Consider the following 20,714-nt stretch of genomic DNA (forward strand, 5'->3'; position numbering starts at 1 on the left):
ATGCAAAGCAAACAAATGAAACCAAACAACCCGAGGATAAAGAAAAGTAATGCTTTTACTGCAGTATATTGTAGACTCTGGTATTGACAAAGCTTTGCAGTTCTGTTTTGTAGCTTGGGAAGTACTAAAAACACACACCAAAATCAGGATTTCTGAAACAGAACAATCAATACAACATTGCTTTGGGAGATAGCCAACACAGATGATGACAGAAATGATCAATATTTTGTCTTTTCAACACAAATAGCAATAAAACCCTCCAGCTGTTTCTTAAGCTCCTGAGGATCTGAACAAATTATAGAAGAGGCTTCTTTTAGGTAAAGGTAAAGCTCTCAAGAGCCACTTTCAATGCAATTCCGAGTCATTTTGCATGTCACACTTGTGGTAGCTTTACTCACATGCAATATGCCATTTTGAAAAACTGTTGTCATATAATGAAACTTAGGAAAACTATCTTTAAAATGATACAGAACAAGTTAACAATCTATGAAAAATAAAAATGAGTGTGTAGGTAGACATTTTCATGGAATTGCGTGAGTCTAAACTTGCTAGAATGGTTATCCCCTAAACATTTTACAAGCCAAGTTCCCAAATTATATTCTGTCCTTACTTTGCAACCCATCTGCCACTTACAGACTTACTTAGTAAATTGTTCTGTTTTAACGCCCACTTGGAGCAACCTGATACTTCAAGCTCCTATGGCAAACTGGTAGAGATGATTGGATTCACATTACCAAAGCTTCAGTTTTTGCATGTACAGTAATGTTTGGTTTCAAGATTTGGTGTCATTGGTCCATTAAATGCCAGTATAAAGAGATGGCCAAAATGTGAGCATTTTAATAGGCTCCTTACTATCAAAGATTCATGCAGAAGAATTGTAGGGTGAGGAGTTCATGCCATCTGCTCCCAAAGCGGCCACTGACAATGATCCTTATCTGCCTTTCCATGAAATGCCATACGTAAAAACTTTGATATGAGGAAAGTTGAAGAGAAGAAGTCCAAATCAGGACTCTCATACCATCAGCTCCCAAAGAGATCACCAGTGGCTGACAGAAGTCTACTGTTTTATTATTTTGTCTTTTGTAACTTAATATTTAATGCCTTATCAAAAAGGTGGTCTATAAATGCAGTAAAGAAAACAAATAATGTGTAAATAAATAATCTGATAGAAAATGTATCCCACACAGGTCTGGACTATAACATGCCACTGGAAACATATGATCTGAGGCACATCTGACTACAAAATGCTGCTTCTGACAATATATGTGTGTATCTGGATCAAGATCTTTGTCATATTATTTAATATTTCTATTTCCGTGCTAAGCTTTAAACAGTAGCCAAGACCGTAGTCCTCAGATAATTTACTTTCTGTGGCCCCTGTAAGTGCCTCTGCCGGATTTACATATAAGCTAAACAAGCTATAGCTTAGGGCCCCACTCTCTTGGGGCCCCCCAAAAGATTTAAAGGGGGGGAAACTGGATGTACATTTCCAAAATATAAGATGAAAAACAAATAAAATAAAACCTACATACAGCAACACTGTTTTGTGTTATGTAGGCTCCTATTTGTTGTGTGCAAATGGCTTTATATACCTATTAGGTCCATAAATTACCATAGCATATATTCAACACAATAAACAGCAACCATTTGTTGTTGACAAAGGACAGCTGGACATATAAAGGGCCCCCTTACCTTCAGTAGCTTAGGGCCTCTTCAAACCTAAATCCGGCCCTGCTCCTCCTAACTCTGAATTCCCATTGTGCCAGCAAACACAGCCAGGGGCTGCACATTTGCCAAGATAATGTCTAGTTCTGCCCAAGCCTTCCCTGAGAGCATCAAATCCTAAAATCAATTTTGGAGCAAACACAGAGGAAGTACAATAAGAACTATATCTGCAAAACATGAAATCTTAGCTGTGGCTCATGGGGGGCATCAGAGAATTGAATAAAATCCTTAAACCTTGCTTGAGAAGCTGTTTACTTAATGAGCATAATAAATAATGAATATGCCTTGAGAAACTGCTGGAAGCAGATTGCTTCAAAATCTGGAAACACCACAGGAAACTGGTCCTGTGTGTTTTTTAGAAATACTTTGCCCATCTATTCCCCCTCCCAACACAACAGAAAAGACTATTAATTTATTTGATATGATTTTTCTGACATTTTGGGTATGTTTTTTTCTAAAAAGTACTGGTGAGGTGATGAAACGAGAAACAGAAAATCCATTCTCATTAGATTTGCCACAACAGGAGCTTCACGGTTGGGCATCCACCACAGTGTTCTAGCAATTAAAACCTGTATTTCAACCGGGCAGTTCAAAGGTGTTAATTATGCTAAAAGAATGCTTTAATAATTATTTTATTAGGTTGATTTAAAACACTTTAGCTGCATATTAAAATCCCTTCAACTTCCAATAATCCTGGGAAGCTGTAACATTTTCCAGATTTAAATCTCTGAAAAAAATCACAGCTGTGGCATCACTAGCCACCAAGGGATATGCCTGCAATACCTTTCTGTGTGGTTCCTGGATCAAGTGATTGACTTGATCCATTCCCAATCCCCAGGATATCGGTAGCCTTTGGCAGCAACACTAACTAGATGTTTCCACTGCCCTGTACAGCAGAGACCAAACGGAAGCAATTCAACATGAAATTTTGTGCCTATTTTTGGCTGAATTTGCTGTCACACCTGATTTTAAAAAACAAAGAACTTGAAAGATGTGCGTTTGCATACAGCAAAAACAAAAAAAAAAATCCATAGTTCTGCAGACTCTTAGAGCATATTTTAAAGGTGATTATCCTCCTCCAGTTTTGAACCCTGACTTAGCATTACCATAAGTAAGGCAAAGGCTACGTGCTCCACAACTGTCAGTTCTTTTTTCACTGATGTTTCTGGAAACATCAGTGAAATTCTTGAATTTTGCGAAGAAAATTAGCATGGTCCTTAAAGAAATATACAAGTTCCATAACCTGGCTCACTCCCATTTTAGCCAGTCTGTAGCCCTTTAAAAACAGTAGCTCAGCGGGCCACTAAAAATGATAAAGGGACCAAGCCCTCTCCGGCCATCTGTGATTCAAGCAATAATGGAGACATCTGAGTCCTGGAAAACCTGCTCCCTTCCTTGCAGAACTTTTTGCACTTGGCATGGGAGGGTGGAATCCTGACTGACTCAAAAAGAAGAAGCTGAGGCTGGTGAACAGACTCTTGGGCTGGGATATTTCAGAGGGGTTTGTGTTGTTGCAGTTATTGACATTATTTTTTTGCATTTTTATTTTTAGCTCCTTGGTGCCGTCTCCCCGGTCTAGGTGTCACAAGCCACAACTGGTACAATTCTCTGGGCACATGAAATGACAATGCAGCAGTTTAAGCATGAGTTGTAGATATATTCAAAGAGGTGAGAAGTAATATCTGACACTGCAGATTCCTAGGTTGCCTCTCATGGCCATTGTAGCCAAGTGACCATTAATATTACTGCACCAATGGAGTAGCAGGCAAGTATCCAACTGCCATTTTGCTTTGTTTACTGCGATTACATTTGGTACAGTCTGCCCTCGGAGCAACTGTTTAGACCCATTGGGCATCGCTGTGTATGAAAGCACATGCAACGAGGGAGATCTGTGTATTGAGGAAAGCTTTCATGTGCATAGTGGATGCACACACGCACCTGGATCACACAACCACATTGCATTGCTCACCAAGGCCCTGCTGATGGGTGGATGTGTCCTTTGATGCAGCTGGCATTGCACACCCCCACCCAGCCCCACCAGCTGTTATGCACAATTAAGAGCTGGATCAAGGCCAGAAGCAATTAACAAGTTCTCCTGCTGAAACTTCACTTGTGACTCTGTCCTCTCAGAACACAACACAACACTCCCTTCTTGGCCAAGAGATGAAAGAAAAGAATTAGAAACATTCTTACGCTTTGGAGCAGAATAAAATAAAACCTGGGAACTTTGGGAATAGCTTTTGGGGGAGGAAATGTTTATTTCTTCCTGCTGAACTTTACTCTGCCCATAATTATAAAGAGCACTTAAAGGCCAAGGATTTGCAACCCTAGGTGGAAAATGTCCATTTTGAAATGAACAGTTGGGTTAAGTACATACGGTTCCCAATGCATTTTGAGGAAACTAGAAATAGCACCACTTTCATTTTGATTACCCCAAATGTTTACAGTAGTACCTCAGGTTACAGATGCTTCAGGTTACATACGCTTCAGGTTACAGACTCTGCTAAATCAGAAATAGTACCTCGGGTTAAGAACTTAGCTTCAGGATGAGAACAGAAATCGTGCTACGGTGGCGCGGCGGTAGCAGGAGGCCCCATTAGCTAAAGTGGTGCTTCAGGTTAAGAACAGTTTCAGATTAAGAACGGACCTCTGGAGTGAATTAAGTACTTAACCTGAGGTAGCACTGTATATGTAATATAGTCCACCTGCCATATATAAGTGAATTATATTTGTAGCAGGATGTGACCCATGTTTTCTTTTGACCATGGAGGAAATATTATATGTAATTTTGTTTCCTAAATATGTTAGGTTGGATGCTGAATCCCTAAGAATATATAAAAATGGAAATGTTTAATGCTTCTTCATTAAAAACTGCTCTGGACTGGTGTTTATAAAGAAACATGAAGAGGCCTTTGAAACATGCAGGGAACCATATTTACTTGTGCATCTGCCCATTTTGTTTTCCAGAAAAAGCAGCTACCATAACTTGCACATGTGGCATTGACCTGTAGCCCTTCTGTTCTTGATCAAATTCCATCAGCATCAGCCAGCATGAACAATGGTCAGGGATAATGGGAATTGTAGTCCAATGACATCTGGAGGGCTACAGGTTCATCACCCCTGATGTATGATTTTGTCAGCAGAGCAGCTGTTACAGCACAGCATCATTATAGTGATATATAGAGGGGATTTCACACTAAACCTAGTCCAGTTTAATCAGCATTCAACCGGGATATGCTCATATAATTACAAATTCTCTACCATAACCTCCCCTTCAGTTTGGCTGTTCTCGCAAGGCATGTTTTGTTTTAAAAGCCCACGTGCTCCTGTGTGGTTCACTGCAGACTGAGACTTCATTGTGTTTCCTTTTCTCACCAATTATTTTATTTTGGCACTTTTGAAAACCACCACTTTGCAGTATTAATCCTTTTCAACAACAAACAAGTCAGTTGCTTCGTCAGGTCTCTGGGCATTGAATCAAAATAGGAAAAGACAGTCAAGTGTGTTTTGTGCATCGGTGATTAGAAGCTAGCCACAGAAACTCTTTCAAGCTATGGAGAAGAAATTAATTATCAAAGGAACTATTATATGCTCATTGCAACTACATTGCAGTAGATTTGTGCACTATGGATTGTGGACATGTTCCCCTTGGGGGGTAGATTTCTGTCTTTCTCTAACTTTAAGATTGCAGTCTAAAGTAAGAAATGGGGAAGTTGGTGGGAGCAGTGATCACAGAGATACGGGACAAGGAGAGGCTATGAATATTTCCCTCTTATTCAACCAACAAAGTTAACTTTTTATTTTATTATAGATATGACTAGTGTGTCTGAGATTAGACAGGCACCCTCCTTGCTGAGCTTCATGTATATGACAAGTGCTTTCTTATTTCAACAGGCATTTTAAAGTGGTGTTGGGTTTATTATGATTTTTTTAATTGTTATTCTATGCATGGTTTATTTTTATTTTTTGTAATTTTACTTGCACTGCTTAGAAATATTAATCAGTATATAATAAATACAATAAATAAACACACATTCTAAATTGGCAGATATGACATAATCCATAGAATCATGTGTTCTAGGGCAGTGTTTCCCAACCTTGGGTCTCCAGCTGTTTTTGGACTACAACTCCCATCATACTTAGCGAGCAAGACCAGTGGTCAGGGATGATGGGAAGTGTAGTCCAAAAACAGCTAGAGACCAAAGGTTGGAAAACACTGTTCTAGGGCTTACTTCCAAGTAAGCTTGGAGAGTATTGCAGCTGCCAACTTTGAGCATAAGCACTCTTGAAGCATCCTGACTGCAGCCTAATTATATATGTTGCACACAGTTGTAATTTGAATTTATCACTCTGAGAGTAGACAGCAGCATAGGCAAACTCCAGATGTTTGGGACTACAACTCCCATCATCCCTAGCTAACAGGACCAGTGGTCAGGGATGATGGGAGTTGTGGTCCCAAAACATCTGAGAGCCAAGTTTGCCTATGCCTGCTATACAGGGTTCTATGATTCAATGGTTATCTTAACTTAATAAGCAATCCTCCAACAGTTATTAAGCCTAGAAACTGAATATGGATTTCAAACACTGAATTTTCATCTCAAGTAATTTCTTTAAGAAGTCAAACAATTTACAAACATTTTTATTAGTTACATTTTTTTATTTGTCTCAATGGCCTGTTCATCTGTGATTGAAGTGCCTTTTCTATAGATTTGACACCAAACACTAACTTTTCATATAAATTTTATTAATTTATAGGCCAGAAGAACTTTTTAAAAAATGAAGTTGTGTCCTTCAGATTACTATTTGAATAATTTTGCTCTCCTTCAAAACAAAGCTGTTTGTTTAAAATTTAGAGACTTCAGTAGCAAATGTATACACAAATTCCTTTTGAAAATATAAGTGATAAAGGAGACACAAGATCAATTGCCTTTTTTCAATGAGTTGTGGGAGATCCCAATTTTGAGTGATAGGATATTTCACCCTTTTGCAGGCATATCGTTGCCACGCAGTGCAAAGCTGCTATATGACACAGAAGCAGGCAAAGTTAGAGTACCACAGTTCTTACATGTATTTCAGCTACATTAAACCTATCTATGCCGTTACAAACCTTGGCCATCAGTTACATCGTAAGTCTCATATGGTATAGCAAATCAGACATTATTATATGGCTCACCCAGCATGCCACTGAGATAAACAACAGAACCTGCAAATCTGTACACAGCCATTGTAGTGAACATCTTTAGGATCAGGATGGAAATCATTTGATGTGCAAACTGAACTGAAGTGCCAACCACAGAAAGGCTGCATGAAAGCTCAACTTTCATATAATAATAATAATAATAATAATAATAATAATAATAATAATTAATAATTATACCCCGCTCATCTGGCTGTGTTTCCCTAGCCACTCTGGGCAGCTTCCAACAGAATATTAAAATACGATAGTCTATTAAACATTAAAAGTTTCCCTAAACAGGGCTGCCTTCAGATGTCTTCTAAAAGTCTGGTAGTTGTTTTTCTCTTTGACATCTGGTGGTGCCACTACCAAGAAGGCCCTCTGCCTGGTTCCCCTGTAACTTGGCTTCTCACAGCGAGAGAACCACCAGAAGGCCCTCGGCACTGGACCTCAGTGTCCGGTCAGAACAATGGGGGTGGAGACACTCCTTCAGGTGTACTGGGCCAAGGCCATTTAGGACTTTAAAGGTCAGCACCAACACTTTGAATTGTGCTCGGAAACATACTGGGAGCCAGTGTAGGTCTTTCAAGACCAGTGTTTTGTGGTCTCGGCAGCCGCTCCCAGTCACCAGTCTACCTGCCGCATTCTGGATTAGTTGTAGTTTCCGGGTCACCTTCAAAGGTAGCCCCACATAGAGCGCATTGCAGTAGTCCAAGCAAGAGATAACTAGAGCATGCACCACTCTGGCAAGACAGTCCGCAGGCAGGTAGGGTCTCAGCCTGTGTACCAGATGGAGCTGATAAACAGCTGCCCTGGACACAGAATTGACCTGCGCCTCCAATGGACAGCTGTGAGTCCAGAATAACTCCCAGGCTGCACACCTGGTCCTTCAGGGGCACAGTTACCCCATTCAGGACCAGGGAGTCCTCCACACCTGCCCACCTCCTGTCCTCCAAAAACAGTACTTCTGTCTTGTCAGCATTCAACCTCAATCTGTTAGCCGCCATCCACCCTCCAACTGCCTCCAGACACTCACACATGTACCTAAAAACAGATGTGTCAGGTGCAATTTGTGAGGGATTGAGTGTTCCTGAAATATTTTGGTATACATTTTTATGTGATATTAATTACTTAAATGGCAATGTATAAAATCCAAACACATTATGTTCTAATTGCTGGCCCAGCCTCACCAGTATGGCAATATAGAACAAAAAGCGTCCAATGCTGGCAGCAGTTTAGAGCAAGGATAGCGGTTTTTCCAAAGGCACTCAGCAGCAGATGTCCACTACATTCAGCATGAAAAATAAAACATCTTGAGATCTTCACATTAAGTTATCAGTTAAAGTGCAGCAAAATATTGCAGAATTCAGTCATCTTCTCCTTTGGCTCTTTTAATTGACACAGTTCTTTGTAATTCTTCTGTTACTAATTTGTCTTATTGTTTTGGTGGCGTTAATTGCAACTTCTTTTGTGACGTTTTTCTTGTTGTCCCATTTAGCCTGTTTAAAAAGAGTGTACAGTAAATTAGTTTAATGCAAGATGCTTAGAAGATGTTTCATAGAAGTAAACTTCCTAAACAAGGAGAAAAGACAAGAGTAAAATAAAAATTATCAAAATATTCCAATCAAAACAACAAGCAAAACTTAGCATTATCTCTATCCTGATCTTGTAGTAATCTTGTAGTAATCGCCAGTCAAATTGTTGATACAGTGGCATTTTTACTCAGCAAATAGGAAGTAAAGTAATTGGAAAGTTATCACAAAGAACGTCCTCCCTACCACTCACAAGTGATCTCTGTTTAACTGGTGTTATTTAACTTGTTTATAAAGGATCTGAAGTCAGGGATGAGGAGGAACATGGACTAGTTTGTAGATGACACCAAGTTGTGTTCAGGATAATAAAGACCTACATGAACATTACATTGTCCCCAAATGGACAAAAAATGACTAGTGAAGTTCAAAGGAAGTATAAATGTAAAGCGGGGTGGGAAACTTCCAGCTTCTGGGCTAATCTTGAGACTGTATCATCCTCCAATACTTTGCTACCACAAAGCAGGTCCTAACATGAGATCTAGACTATGTTCAATTGGATTAATCACCAGTTTTTCTTCACAGACACTCCGCTGGATTTTATGGATGCTTGGCAGGCTCAGAGATGCGACAGGTACATCCAGTGGGCAATAGGAGATATGTTGCACTACTTGTAACATTTACTTAAGCAGCTCATGACTAGTCTTCAAAATAACAATAAAGCAGTATTAATATATTCAGTTGATTCTTCTTTATGTCCTTAATTAAAACAGGTTCAACACATGCCATTATTCCCATTAGTTACTGCTTTGTCATGAGCCTTGCAATATGAGAAATGTATTCATTATGACTTTAAAAAAGAAACACTAGTTTAGAAGGTACGACTTCGGTATAAAGGACACAGGCTTAATAGCCCTGTGACAGGCCTTTAGCTGAGGAGAAACAGGATTAGCCCAGCTTCAAGAGGATACCAGTGTGTACAAGGAGTCACTCGAAATGTAGTTCTGCACCTACCTCTGGGGTTCTAAAGCCATTTTGTTGTTTGTGTGCTGAAGTTCCAGTGGGGTGAACTGTCAGTTTTGTACATTGTGTACCACAGTGAGCTCTCTTTTCAGTACTACCTATTCCACTTGCAGCCGAGGACTTTCCGGTACAAGTCTGAGTTGATTTGCTATCCTCCAGAATTCCTAAGAACACACAAAATCGCATTTTGTTAAGTCAAAACATTTACTGGTGTTTTGCACATTTTTCAAGTTAAAGAGATATTTACAAAACTAGTCAGTTTCACAGAATTGTTTGTGAACAGTTTGTATATGCCCAATTACCAAAAGATGGTTTTTACATTTGCACATTCCTATCCCCCTCCAACAAATTAGAAACTGATCAGAAGTTAGGAGCACGAGATCCTGAATTATTATTCAGAGAGACATAAGCAAAGCAGACATGTCTTTGAAAACAAAAATAGAACACTGATTTTTTCCTTCTTCTCCTGCTCTATTCCTTTTTAAATATAAATAGTAATCTGTTGAATACCATGGCTAATAGTTTATGTCCTGTTTGACTTCCTGCTTTTGTGCAACCATACTGCTGTGGAAAAATACGTTGTATGGCTCAGAACATCCCATACTGCCTCTCTTCTATTTCTGTGAACTTTTGCTATAAAATCGTTCTTGCCATCCAGAAATTATGTGTAGTTCCATAATTTCCTCCCCCTGCTTTTTTATCGGGTGAAACAGCTGTGGGCACTGGGGAATTGGCAGGGGGGAAAGGCCGGTTTTCCTCCCCATCTGTTTGCTCTAGCTCTTCACCCAGCTGTTTTTTTCTCTCCAAAAGATAAAATATACCAGGGCCCTTCAACCATCATATAGCCTTTCTCAGTGAAACAACATGACTGTGTGCAACCTGTCAAAGAAAGCAAGCAGAGCCCTCTGAAAGTTTCTGTGGTAAGCCTTGATGGTTTGGGTAAAGAAGGGGTTGCCAACATGGCCTTTGTGGGCGCCATGGTGCCTTTGAAGTCCTATGGGGAATGCACTGGCAAATCAGACTCCTCCCCTCACCCCTATGGGTCAACTGCCCACCTCTCATCTAAAGTAATTGTGATGTCAGATTGACAGGTCAGTGGCCTCGCTCACGTCTCACCCAAGTTGGCCCACAGGGTTTGGGAGAGAGAAAGATCTGGCCATCTGGGCCAAGAAGGTTTTCCACTCCTGATCAAGCCAATATTTGATGTGTCTTCCAGCTCTATGATTCTGTATCAGGGATGCTGTGGCAGCATATGTCCTGCATCAGCAAGAGGCTGATGGCCAGTTTGCTTCCCTGAGCTCCTTGGGGAGGAAAGGCAGAAGAGCGTAAATTCAATCAATCAATCAATACCACCTACAGAACATTTTGCACATGTCTCAAGGTTTTCTGGCCAATTACCAAGCCTTATGATTACCAATGCTACCACTGATATGAAATATATGTGAACTTTGGGGCCAGCTGCTTCAGTTATACGTGTCTTGTATCTGCCACATAATGAACCTTTCACATGCTCTTATCAGTTAATCATAGCTTTTGCTTCAAGCCCCGCATACAGAACCAAACAAAGCTGTCGATAAAAGGAAATACGTATAACCACTGGGGGTGGTTTTTGTTTGCATGATTCTTGGTTACATATATGCTTCACGAAAAAATTGAAGGCATTGTTACTTTGTGTCAGGTGACTGAGAGCAGCTGCAAAAGCAGACAGGAGATAACGGCACAATTGGCTCAATATATTCAGCCAACCTCTTTATGCGACTCCCTCTGAAACAAGAAATTTTTTCGGTTTTCTGCCCAAAGCAGAGTGCTGCTTAAGTCTATGCTGTAAACTAGGGAATGGTAAGGAACACTGCTTGGTATTTGGAAGTGATACTGTGTTTCATAATCAATGAAGTCTTAACTCACATGAGACCAGGCATTGCATCAATATTTCTATTTTGTACACATACTGCATCCAGAGCGAACTCCAATTAGATTCGACATGCAGCCTAAATATTTTACATGTATCCCTTTAAGCATTGATACCCTGACGGAACATATCAAATTTGTCAGTAGTTGTCAGTGGGAGTAAGTGGGGGGCGTGCACAGCACAGACATACCCAAGTCCTCCATAAAATGGAATATTAAAGGGCTGTCTCAAGTTAATTTCAACATCACTATTCTTGTAAGTGCTATATTACCAACTAAATAGCATTTGTAAGGGTGCACATCACCACCTACATGCAAATAACTAGAGCAAGAAGACTGCACGGGAAGTCTGTGATCCTTTTTGGAGACCTCCTAAAAATATGTTTATGACGAAAGACTCTTTATCAAAGCAGATCCTTGCTTGTCCTCTGTATATCTGCAATGCAGGGAAAGGAAAACAATTGGTTCAGTCCCATTTCTGGTGCTAAAAGTCAACGCAAGATTACAGGATTATCCTCCCACACAGGAGCATCTAGAGGGCTAATGAAGTATTCTTTAAGCGTCAAATCATATGAATGAAGCAATATTCAAGCTTTATGGAAGCATGCACTCCAAGAAACTGCAGGGGAAAGAACAAAAAAGGAGGAAAGTACCAAAAATAGCATGTAAAAATTATGTATGCATTCATATTTATCTGTTCAAGAACAAATAGTCTTGAAGTAACAGCACGTTCCTTTCATGCTTTTTGATCATCTGTGCAGGAGTTTTGAGGCTTCACACAAGTGAGTTGCACGGAAGCTGCTTAGAACGGCATTCAAGTGAATAATGCTGCATGGGGTCAGCCATTCGCCTGCATGAGCTTGACATATAGACTAGTCTGTGCTACACCACTGTTGCCATGCTAAAATAAAGCCGTGATGGGTAGGCTGTGTGGCAACATGGAGATGGAAGGCAAAATGCATAGCTGGGATGCATAGTGCATGCTTATGTTATTTTTAATTTGTTTTATATATCACCTTATGCCAGTTTCATGGGAGAGAGAGATTGGGTTTGTCATTAAAGGATGGCTCCTTCCATTTGCCAGGACTCACCTTCCTGCCCTCAAAGCTCTCATGAGGGAGCTGGTGATGGAAGAAATGTGTGTGTGTGTGTGTGTGTTTGAAGGGAAGGGGGTTCCCTTATATTTTGAGTCTAGGTATAAAAGTTGTGGGCGTAGAGTTGCTCGGTACTAGTGGTGTCACTTGGGGACTACTGTAGAAATGAGTAACATGCTTGTGGCATCCACATAAACTATATTATATTTTACTCTCAGTAAGCATCAAACACATATTTGGTAGCTGGCGGTCATAGATTTGGAGAAAGAAGTTGTGCAAAAATACAGACTGCCATCAATCCATGCTCAGTCCATGGTTGTCCCCTGCCTACCTGCAATGCAGGGAAGAAGGAAAAATTCTAGCAGTTTCATTTATGGTGTTATCTAGTCAAAAGCAAGAACACAGAATGCTCCAGTGCAGATAGTCCTTGCACATGTGGTCTAGAGAGCTAGGCCAAGTGAATTAGTATTAAGACAAGTGTCAAATGATATGACCTAGTAATGGTGGGATGCTGTCAGTTTGGGGCAGATGTTAAGCTAACAACTCTGGCTTCTGTAGCCCATAACAGACTGAGTCACAGAGACTTGCATATCAGCTTCACGAGAAGACTATGTTCTGCCCCAACCCTACAAATCTACCTGAATGTTACATAATATGAGAAAATGTTTTTCACAAGAGATAGAGCTCATATATGACTACTCATAGGAAACCGGGAAAGGTGGGGAAGGAGAATCTCCAGCATCCTCTCATAGCACTTGAGCTGGTGCTAGAAGTGGGATAAAAGGCTAGGAACACACAAAACCCAAAGTCATGCTCTGTGGTGGCTCTCCATGCATGTATCTATGTGGGGCGGGGAGTTGTTTATCTGGTTGGTTGTATGTTGCTTTGGGTTGGCCTTGGCAAGATAAAGCAACTAACAAATTCAAAGAAGAAGAAGATACATGGCGATGGACAAGTGGTGGACACAATGCAAATCCAATGTAATGGGTTCTTTAACATGCATGATGAATCCATGCACAACTTATTAACTTAAGGTACATGTAAGAGACATGTTTACTTGCAAGTACAGTACTACACTGGGGACGTTATCTACATTCATCTCCAAATATATAGTAATATGAAGCTGACACCCAGTTATAGGATTTTGGCAAAACAGCAGTCAAGTAAAACAATGGTGGTGGTGGGTTAGATTCCTTATGTATGTAGGTGGATATATATTAGTTCTTCAAACGGCAAGTGCTTCAACTAGCAAGAATCAGAGCAAGTGTGGTGTAGTGATTAGAGTATCAGACTATGACCTAGGAGACCAGGGTTCAAATCTCTACTCGGTCATGAAGCTCACTAGGTGACCTTGGGTCAGTCAGTGCCACTCAGCCTAACCTACTTTGCAGAGTTGTTTTGGGGATTAAATGAGGAGAGGGAGAAACATGTTGTATGCAGTCTTGAGCTCCTTGGAGAAAAAGATGGAATATAAATGAAATAAATAATCTGGATAAACACTCCAGTACTGTGGTAGCAAAGCAAGCAAACTGTACAGCCTTGAAAGACACACACACACACACACACACACACACACACACGTCACTTAAAACCAGAAGATCAGCAAGTAAATATTTCCCAAAATGGAGCATGCATAAATGTCATTGCCTATTTACAATATAAGGGGCATAATGCAAAATGCATCTGTGACTCTTTAAAAGCATATTTCCCCACATAGCACTTGGAACAGCATTAGAAGTACTAAAGGTAAAGAGACCCCTGACCGTTAGGTCCAGTCGCGGACGACTCTGGGGTTGCGGCGCTCATCTCACTTTACTGGCCGAGGGAGCCGCCGTTTGTCCGCAGACAGCTTCCAGATCATGTGGCCAGCATGACTAAGCCGCTTCTGGCAAACCAGAGCAGTGCACGGAAACACCATTTACCTTCCTGCCAGAGCAGTACCTATTTATCTACTTGCACTTTGACATGCTTTCGAACTGCTAGGTTGGCAGAAGCAGGGACTGAGCAACGGGAGGAGCTATAATACATAACAAAATGTTGTTTCAACACAGAAAAATATACCCTTAAGAGTGTTTTCGGGGGGCGGGAAGGCAATGGATCCTATACAACTAAGCAACTCCCTCTAAAAGGGTTGTGATTATAGAGATTGCAGATCTCTGGCCTATGGAAAAACTAATCCAACTGTCAATAATACTTCTGATAATGCAAAACCTTTCAGTTCAATAGTTTTGCTTTGATTGCTTTTCTAGATGAAGCTAATGAAGCAGAGTGACAAGACTGCTTTTAAAACAGCAATACATAATTTTTCTAGTTTTAATAGTCTGTGAAAGGAGGATTTCATGCTACATTTTCTCTTTCAATGGAAGCTTTTAGGAGCAACTTGAACTACTGCTAAATTGTCCTCCCCTCCCTTTTTTTGAGACCATTCACAAAAGTATAGCACCGTTGTTGGTCTTTTAAGGGCTTTGCCTTTTCATACCACCCACCCCAGATGACTGATATCGCTACACCGGTTTTTGGATATTTCTTCTTCACCAATTGTTTGGTACAGGTAAAAAGTTCCACGGCGGGTTTAAGTGTGTTGCTTACTACTGAGTACATTAAATTCTGTTATGATCTTAATCAAATACAGAAATACAGTTTCTGTATTTCAAACTTCTGTTTATAGCCATTATTGCTCTTTTCAGTTTACTGTAGAAAAAAATCACCCTCTGCTGCAGTTTGAAAATTAAGATAAAAAGGGGATATGAGGAGGAAAAAACAAATAGAAGAAAAAAAATGAGTGGAGAATTATAATATTGGATAAGATCCAGCCAAATTTAGGTGTTTGGCTTTATACCAGTAATTATTTTTTTATTGTCACATTTTGTGTGGATTGCTTTTTTATGTACGCTGCTTAGAAATACAAGTAGTTAAGCAGTATATAAATGTCTAAGAAAAATAAATGTTTATGTCCCTTTGATTTCAGCTGAATGGTTAAACTGTCTCCTACTTTACACAATAAGACTTGCAAGCAGTTAACTTCTGCTAAATCTTAACCATTGCTTACTCAAAGACAATAACAAATATAACCAAACTCAAATATATTAAAAATGTATAGGTGGTTCATACACAGGCTACAAAAATCAGAAGGCAAAATTGAGAAAACAAATTTTGAGGTTGTAATCAATGCTAGTCCTGCTCAGTGCTAGTCCTACTCAGAGTAGACCCACTGGAGATTATAGATATGACTAACTGAGGTTCATTAATTTCAGTGGGCTGCTCTGAGTAGGACTAGCATTGGTTATAACCCATGGATTCATTCTGAGGGCTAGGTTAAAGAAGAGTTCTGCTAATGTCAAACTACATGTTACACATAACTGAAATGTAGGTGGGGGCTGGATTTGCTTGCAGCAGCACTATGATTTCAGTTAAAGAAATGGCATAAGGGGAAGCTCTGCTGCTATAAGCAAACTGACTGTTCCCTACACCTGCGTTTCAAAAAATAAAAGTAAATCCATCGGAAGATCCAAAGACTGTTGTCCTAGGTAATTGTAGCTTAGTCCTAGTTAGCAACAGCAAATGATATTTCCTCAGTTTATGGAGGAATGCAATAGCATTTGGGTATTACCCTCCCCCTCCGCCACCATGCCAAAGTTAAGCAGAATGTGACCATAAGTGCACGTTATTTCAAAGAGTCAATTCACAAAACTCCTTTGAGGGCTTTCCCCCCTGTTTTAAATCTGCATGGTAAGCAATTCCACCAGGATGTTCATGATGGATTGTGAATAAAAATCCACATAATCTATTACAGGCGCACACCTCTAAACTAGTCATATGGCTGACCAGCTATCATGTACACATTCACAGTGATTTGACTGGGGTGGGAAAAATCAACTACTTTAGTAAAAGGCGAAAGATTTATACGATCTGAAGAGAAACCAGAGTATCCGTGACCAGAGGAAAGAGGCGGTGGAAGAGGACTGGAAAAAATTTAAAGTATATCTTAAAAACTGCTGCAAAATTGAGGACTGTTAAGATGTTAAGGGGTGAGAAACAGAGAATTACAGCTGTAAATAATAATTTTATGGAAACTTAAAGAGAACCAATAGAAAAATTGATTAAAGGGTTGCTAAAAAATCTTTTGGAATAAGGATGCAGTGAAAAGGAGGTATGGGGAAGTCATGTTTTATGTTTATTTGTTTTTTCTGTGTTGTGTTTGTTTTCTTTTTTCTTGTTTATTGTTGTGAAAACTAATAAAAATTATTTAAAAAAAAAATCAACTACTTTAAAACACATGTATACATCCCTAAGATGGGCAGAGAGCTTGGTGCTGGGTTGCTCTGAAACCAACAAGACATAGTTCCAAAGACAAATATTATAGCATACATAGCAAAATCTATGTTAATTAGTAAATAGCAGTAATATCCCCTGGATACCTAGTCCATTTCACTAAATACTATGTAATGAAATGATGAGGAATTCAACAGGGCTTTAATGCACACATCCCAGTCTCTAATGCAACTCTGCCAACCTTACTCTTGCTCTCTTTTTAATCATATATATATTTTTTTTTAAAGTCCCACCCTTAATCAAATATATTAGCCTGGGTAACAACTTCATAAAGTAATATATCAGTGCAATAAAACAAAACATTCTTTAAAACTACAGCAAACCATCTCACAGCAGCATCTCAGTGGCAATTTTCCAAAGCCAATGTAAAAAAGAAGACATCTTAGGGCTCATCCACACTTCTGTTTCACCAGCTGCTCCCCCCCCCCCAGAAGCCCATAATTTAGCACTGGATTGGAACAAATAGCAATCATGTTTTCCATGGATTACCGTTTGTTCTAATTTAGAGCTACTGAGTGTGTTTTCCAGGGGGAAACAGTGGGACAAAAGCATAGCTGCTCGGACTCATGCTTTCGGAACAAGTGGCAAGCCTCTCGGATCCGTGCTTTCAAAACATGGGACAAAAGGGAGGGGGGCAAGCCCCTAGATGTCCAGTCCCCTTAAATACCCAAATGTTTTCATGATTCAGACAGCCATCTATCTCTTTTGAATTGTATTTAAAATGTTGCCTGGTGTTAGCTGACAGGAAACGAGTGGTGCTGTTTTCAATGAACAACATTTGAACTCTTAATACTGCAAACCTCTTATCTGCAGCATTAGTTCTGAAAACAGAGCAAATCTTCTATTCCCCACTTGTGAGGCTCTCACTGGTTATGGTCAAGAAGAGTTCTACCTACCCTGCAGAGATGCTAAGGCGTTCCTGCTGATGCTTTTAGTAAGCAGCTGCTAGGAGAGTTGACTTGGCACAATGCCATAACTGGTGCAGAAGTCCTACCGTCTGCATTGTGGCGAGTGTGTTCTAATTACAGTATTTCATGTTCTTCTACGTTGCTAAGTTGATATGGTGCTGCTGGCTAAGCATTAGGACTGTCTTGTATCCTTGTAAGCACAAGCACAGCAGCATCCATCTTAAATGGACAGAGACCAAAGATGTTATGTTTGCAACTGAAAATGTGCAACATGTAATTGAAATATATAACATTCAGTCATGATTTCAACACTATGAACTGCTAGCTTGACTAAAGCACAACCCTAAATCTGCATGTTCACAGATCAGACAAGTTGCTCTGACAGCCTAATCATCCAAATATGTGAAGCCCTGTTCACAACAAGCCTCACAATCCTTGTGCCACTTACTACATGGCACAAACTGGTAAAGCACAGGATCTATAGAACTGAGGCTACAATCCATCTTCGTTGCGCACTGGTACCAGGTTTCTTTTCAGCAGCAACTCCCTTTTGCTGACTGTTGAAGAGCCTTTCCGTATAACAGCAACAAAAGGTCCCTCCCTGATCTTTCTGTAATGTCACACCAGCAGCATCCTATATAATACGGACAAGGTCTTGGACCAAAAAAACAAAACAAAACAAAAAACGCATCACGATACTGGCATAAGGTTAAGTTACATGAAGATGTTAAGTTAAGCAGAGCTGCATATTGCCATGCATTCTCTTTACATTGCAGGGAGGAAAAGTTTTAACCCTTCTCCCTGCTTAAAAATAAAAAGTCGCAAGAACAATAATGGTCCCAAAAGAACCCCACCCGTGACTGTGTCTTCACTTCTCTTCTGAATATGCAGGAGCTAACAGGGTTGCATTGCAAGCCACCGCACAGAACGAGGAGCAAGGGCTGCAGGAATAAATCCATGAGCGCAGCTCAGACGACAGAACTTGAAATGCAAAGCCACTTCTCTGAAATACGTCCCAACAGGGAGGTGAGGTGTTCGCCACCTGTTCGCTGGCCCACCTCTCGGCTTCCTGGGGCCAAACCTTTGCCTGTGGAGAAGAGCCCAGAAGGAAGCGAGGCGGAGGAGAGAGCGAGGAGGCGGGAAGGGCCCGGGCCGCCTCGCTCGCGTTTCCCGCCCCCACAGCCCCGAGCTCTACTCACCGGCTTCCCTCGGGCCAGCCTCGGCGTGGCCGCCCTCCGGACCGGTGGCGGCGGCGGCGGCGGCGGGAAGCGGCTGCTGGGGCTCGGCGTCTGTGTTGGTCAGCCAGGTGGACTCGGTCTCCCTCGTCCAGCTCTCGTAGTAGCGCGGCTCGATGGCATCGGCTCGGCTCCCGCCGCAGCCCATCCTGCGGGGCCTCCTCCTCCTCCTCCTCCTCCGTCCCCCTCCGCGCCAGCACCGCGGTCAGCGGCCCGGCCAGAGCAGCATCGCCCTCCCGCCTTCCTCGCCCAGCCTCCGGCCAGGCGCGGGAGAGCGGCGGGAGGCGGCGCCATCGCTTCCCGCCTCCTCCGTTTCGCCCGCCTCCTCAGGGCGGCCCCCTGTCAGTCCTGGCCGGAGCTTCTGCTCTCTCCTACCTCACGTTCCCTTGCCTCCTCTCCTCCTGTTGCCTTCTTCCATAAGAATTATGTGTCCTCTTCTTTCCTTTCCCTTCAGGGTTTTTCTTCTTCTTCTTCTTCCCCCTTCTCTGTTCCCATCCCTTTCTTCTCCTCAAATTTCCTGGGAATTTAGAATCCTCCTCGCCAGGCTGTGGGCTGAAGGCTGTGCAAAGAGCCTGAACTGATACTGCCTTTAATATTAATACAGAAGCGGGACTGGCTGTTTCTTTTTCCTCTAACAAGACATCTCTTCGGCACGTCGGTTGAAAGTAGAGGCATGATACTGAACAGTTTGGTGCTAAGGCTGGAACACATTCTCCTCCCAGACCCAGGGAAGTCTCCTTGTCTAATTAATACTGAATTGGTTAATTAAATACATTAGTTAGTGCTAATCCACTGCAATGTAAAAGGAACGATTCTGTAAGTACACAAGATTTTGGCTAATTGCCAACCCTCTCTGCAGTGAATTCAAACCCTAAAGGGACTGGAGTTCATTGAGCGCTGGATGGTGGCGAATGCTTTAGATGGCCATAAGCAGTTATTATTATGACGACGATGATGATGATTAGTTTTTGTTGAAAAACTGCACACACATAAATCATAAAATAACATGACTAACAAAAAAATGGGTCACTAGGGGGTAAAATACTAACCACTAGGAGTGAACCTAATGAATAGTGTCGGCTTATTTGCGCCATATTGCAATATATGTTGTAGGTATTTCTCGTCCATGTGTTGTTTCATTTGTATATTTAGTAAAATCACACCCTAAAGTGCAACAATTATCTTGTTTTCTCTCTTCCTTGCCACCTTCAATTTTTTGCCACAGGTTTTCCATTATGGCAGTTTACCAGACTATTATTCCAGTGATCAATATTCATTAGTTGCAAAGTTTTCCAAGTTCTATTACCGTTCTAGCTGCTGTGTTATTAATTCCTTACTTCTTAATTGGTTCATATATGAAATATATAAATTAAGTAAGGCTAATGCTGGAGTTATTGGGATTGACTGAGCTGTAATCTGAGATAGCTCATTAAAAACTTCCTTCCAAAATTGTTCTATTTGTGGACAGCCATATGCAGTTGTGAAGCACAGACAGAGGTGGATCTACTATGAAATGAATTATACAATTTTCAGAGCCCCTGTTCCCAGAGAGGCCCCATAAGAGACTTTCATCCACATTGCTTTAAAAAACTGAGAGTCAGTAGCACAGATGTAAAGGTGGAATGTTGCGGTAAACTGACTGCTCTGTTGTGGGTGATGTATTTCCCCCAGTTTTTAACAGAGATCTAGACCCTAGGAATAACGATGAGTTCACAAAAGTACTTAAGCAGATACCCAAAAACACAATTTGTGGTGATCTGTTGTGGAACAGCCCAGTTGAAGAA

The 20,714-nt window shown here is 41.0% G+C and overlaps 1 protein-coding gene and 1 long non-coding RNA gene across 4 annotated transcripts in view; one reads left to right on the top strand and one right to left on the bottom strand.

Moving 5' to 3' along the window:
* Positions 1-5,803, top strand: part of LOC309349062 — a 9,219-nt gene extending 3,416 nt beyond the window's left edge. For 2 of the 3 annotated variants that reach the window (XR_014159650.1, XR_014159652.1), the window contains 2 exons: positions 3,278-4,199; positions 4,445-5,803. This is a non-coding gene — a long non-coding RNA (uncharacterized lncRNA). The remainder of the gene's footprint in view (positions 1-3,277; positions 4,200-4,444) is intronic. The other variant, XR_014159651.1, reaches the window with a different exon arrangement.
* Positions 5,804-6,361: 558 nt separating this feature from the next.
* Positions 6,362-19,807, bottom strand: BAALC (BAALC binder of MAP3K1 and KLF4). Its single transcript, XM_081874865.1, has 3 exons — positions 18,895-19,807; positions 9,445-9,617; positions 6,362-8,400 (listed from the first exon to the last, which is right to left on the bottom strand). The coding sequence occupies exons 1-3, from the start codon at positions 19,076-19,078 to the stop codon at positions 8,293-8,295; spliced, it is 465 nt and encodes a 154-aa protein (XP_081730991.1). The 5' UTR covers positions 19,079-19,807; the 3' UTR covers positions 6,362-8,292.
* Between the last annotated feature and the right edge of the window lie 907 nt (positions 19,808-20,714).

This window comes from Podarcis erhardii (assembly GCF_964252035.2).
Source record: "Podarcis erhardii genome assembly, chromosome: 8".
Taxonomy (NCBI): domain Eukaryota; kingdom Metazoa; phylum Chordata; class Lepidosauria; order Squamata; family Lacertidae; genus Podarcis; species Podarcis erhardii.

Excerpts from the sequence above, each read along its gene's own strand:
- BAALC (XM_081874865.1), bottom strand. The coding sequence starts at position 19,078 with ATGGGCTGCGGCGGGAGCCGAGCCGATGCCATCGAGCCGCGCTACTAC. Across the intron at positions 9,618-18,894 it reads GGCTGGCCCGAGGGAAGCCG|GAATTCTGGAGGATAGCAAA; the intron begins GTGAGTAGAGCT and ends GTGTGTTCTTAG. Across the intron at positions 8,401-9,444 it reads ATGGCTTTAGAACCCCAGAG|GCTAAATGGGACAACAAGAA; the intron begins GTAGGTGCAGAA and ends CTTTTTAAACAG.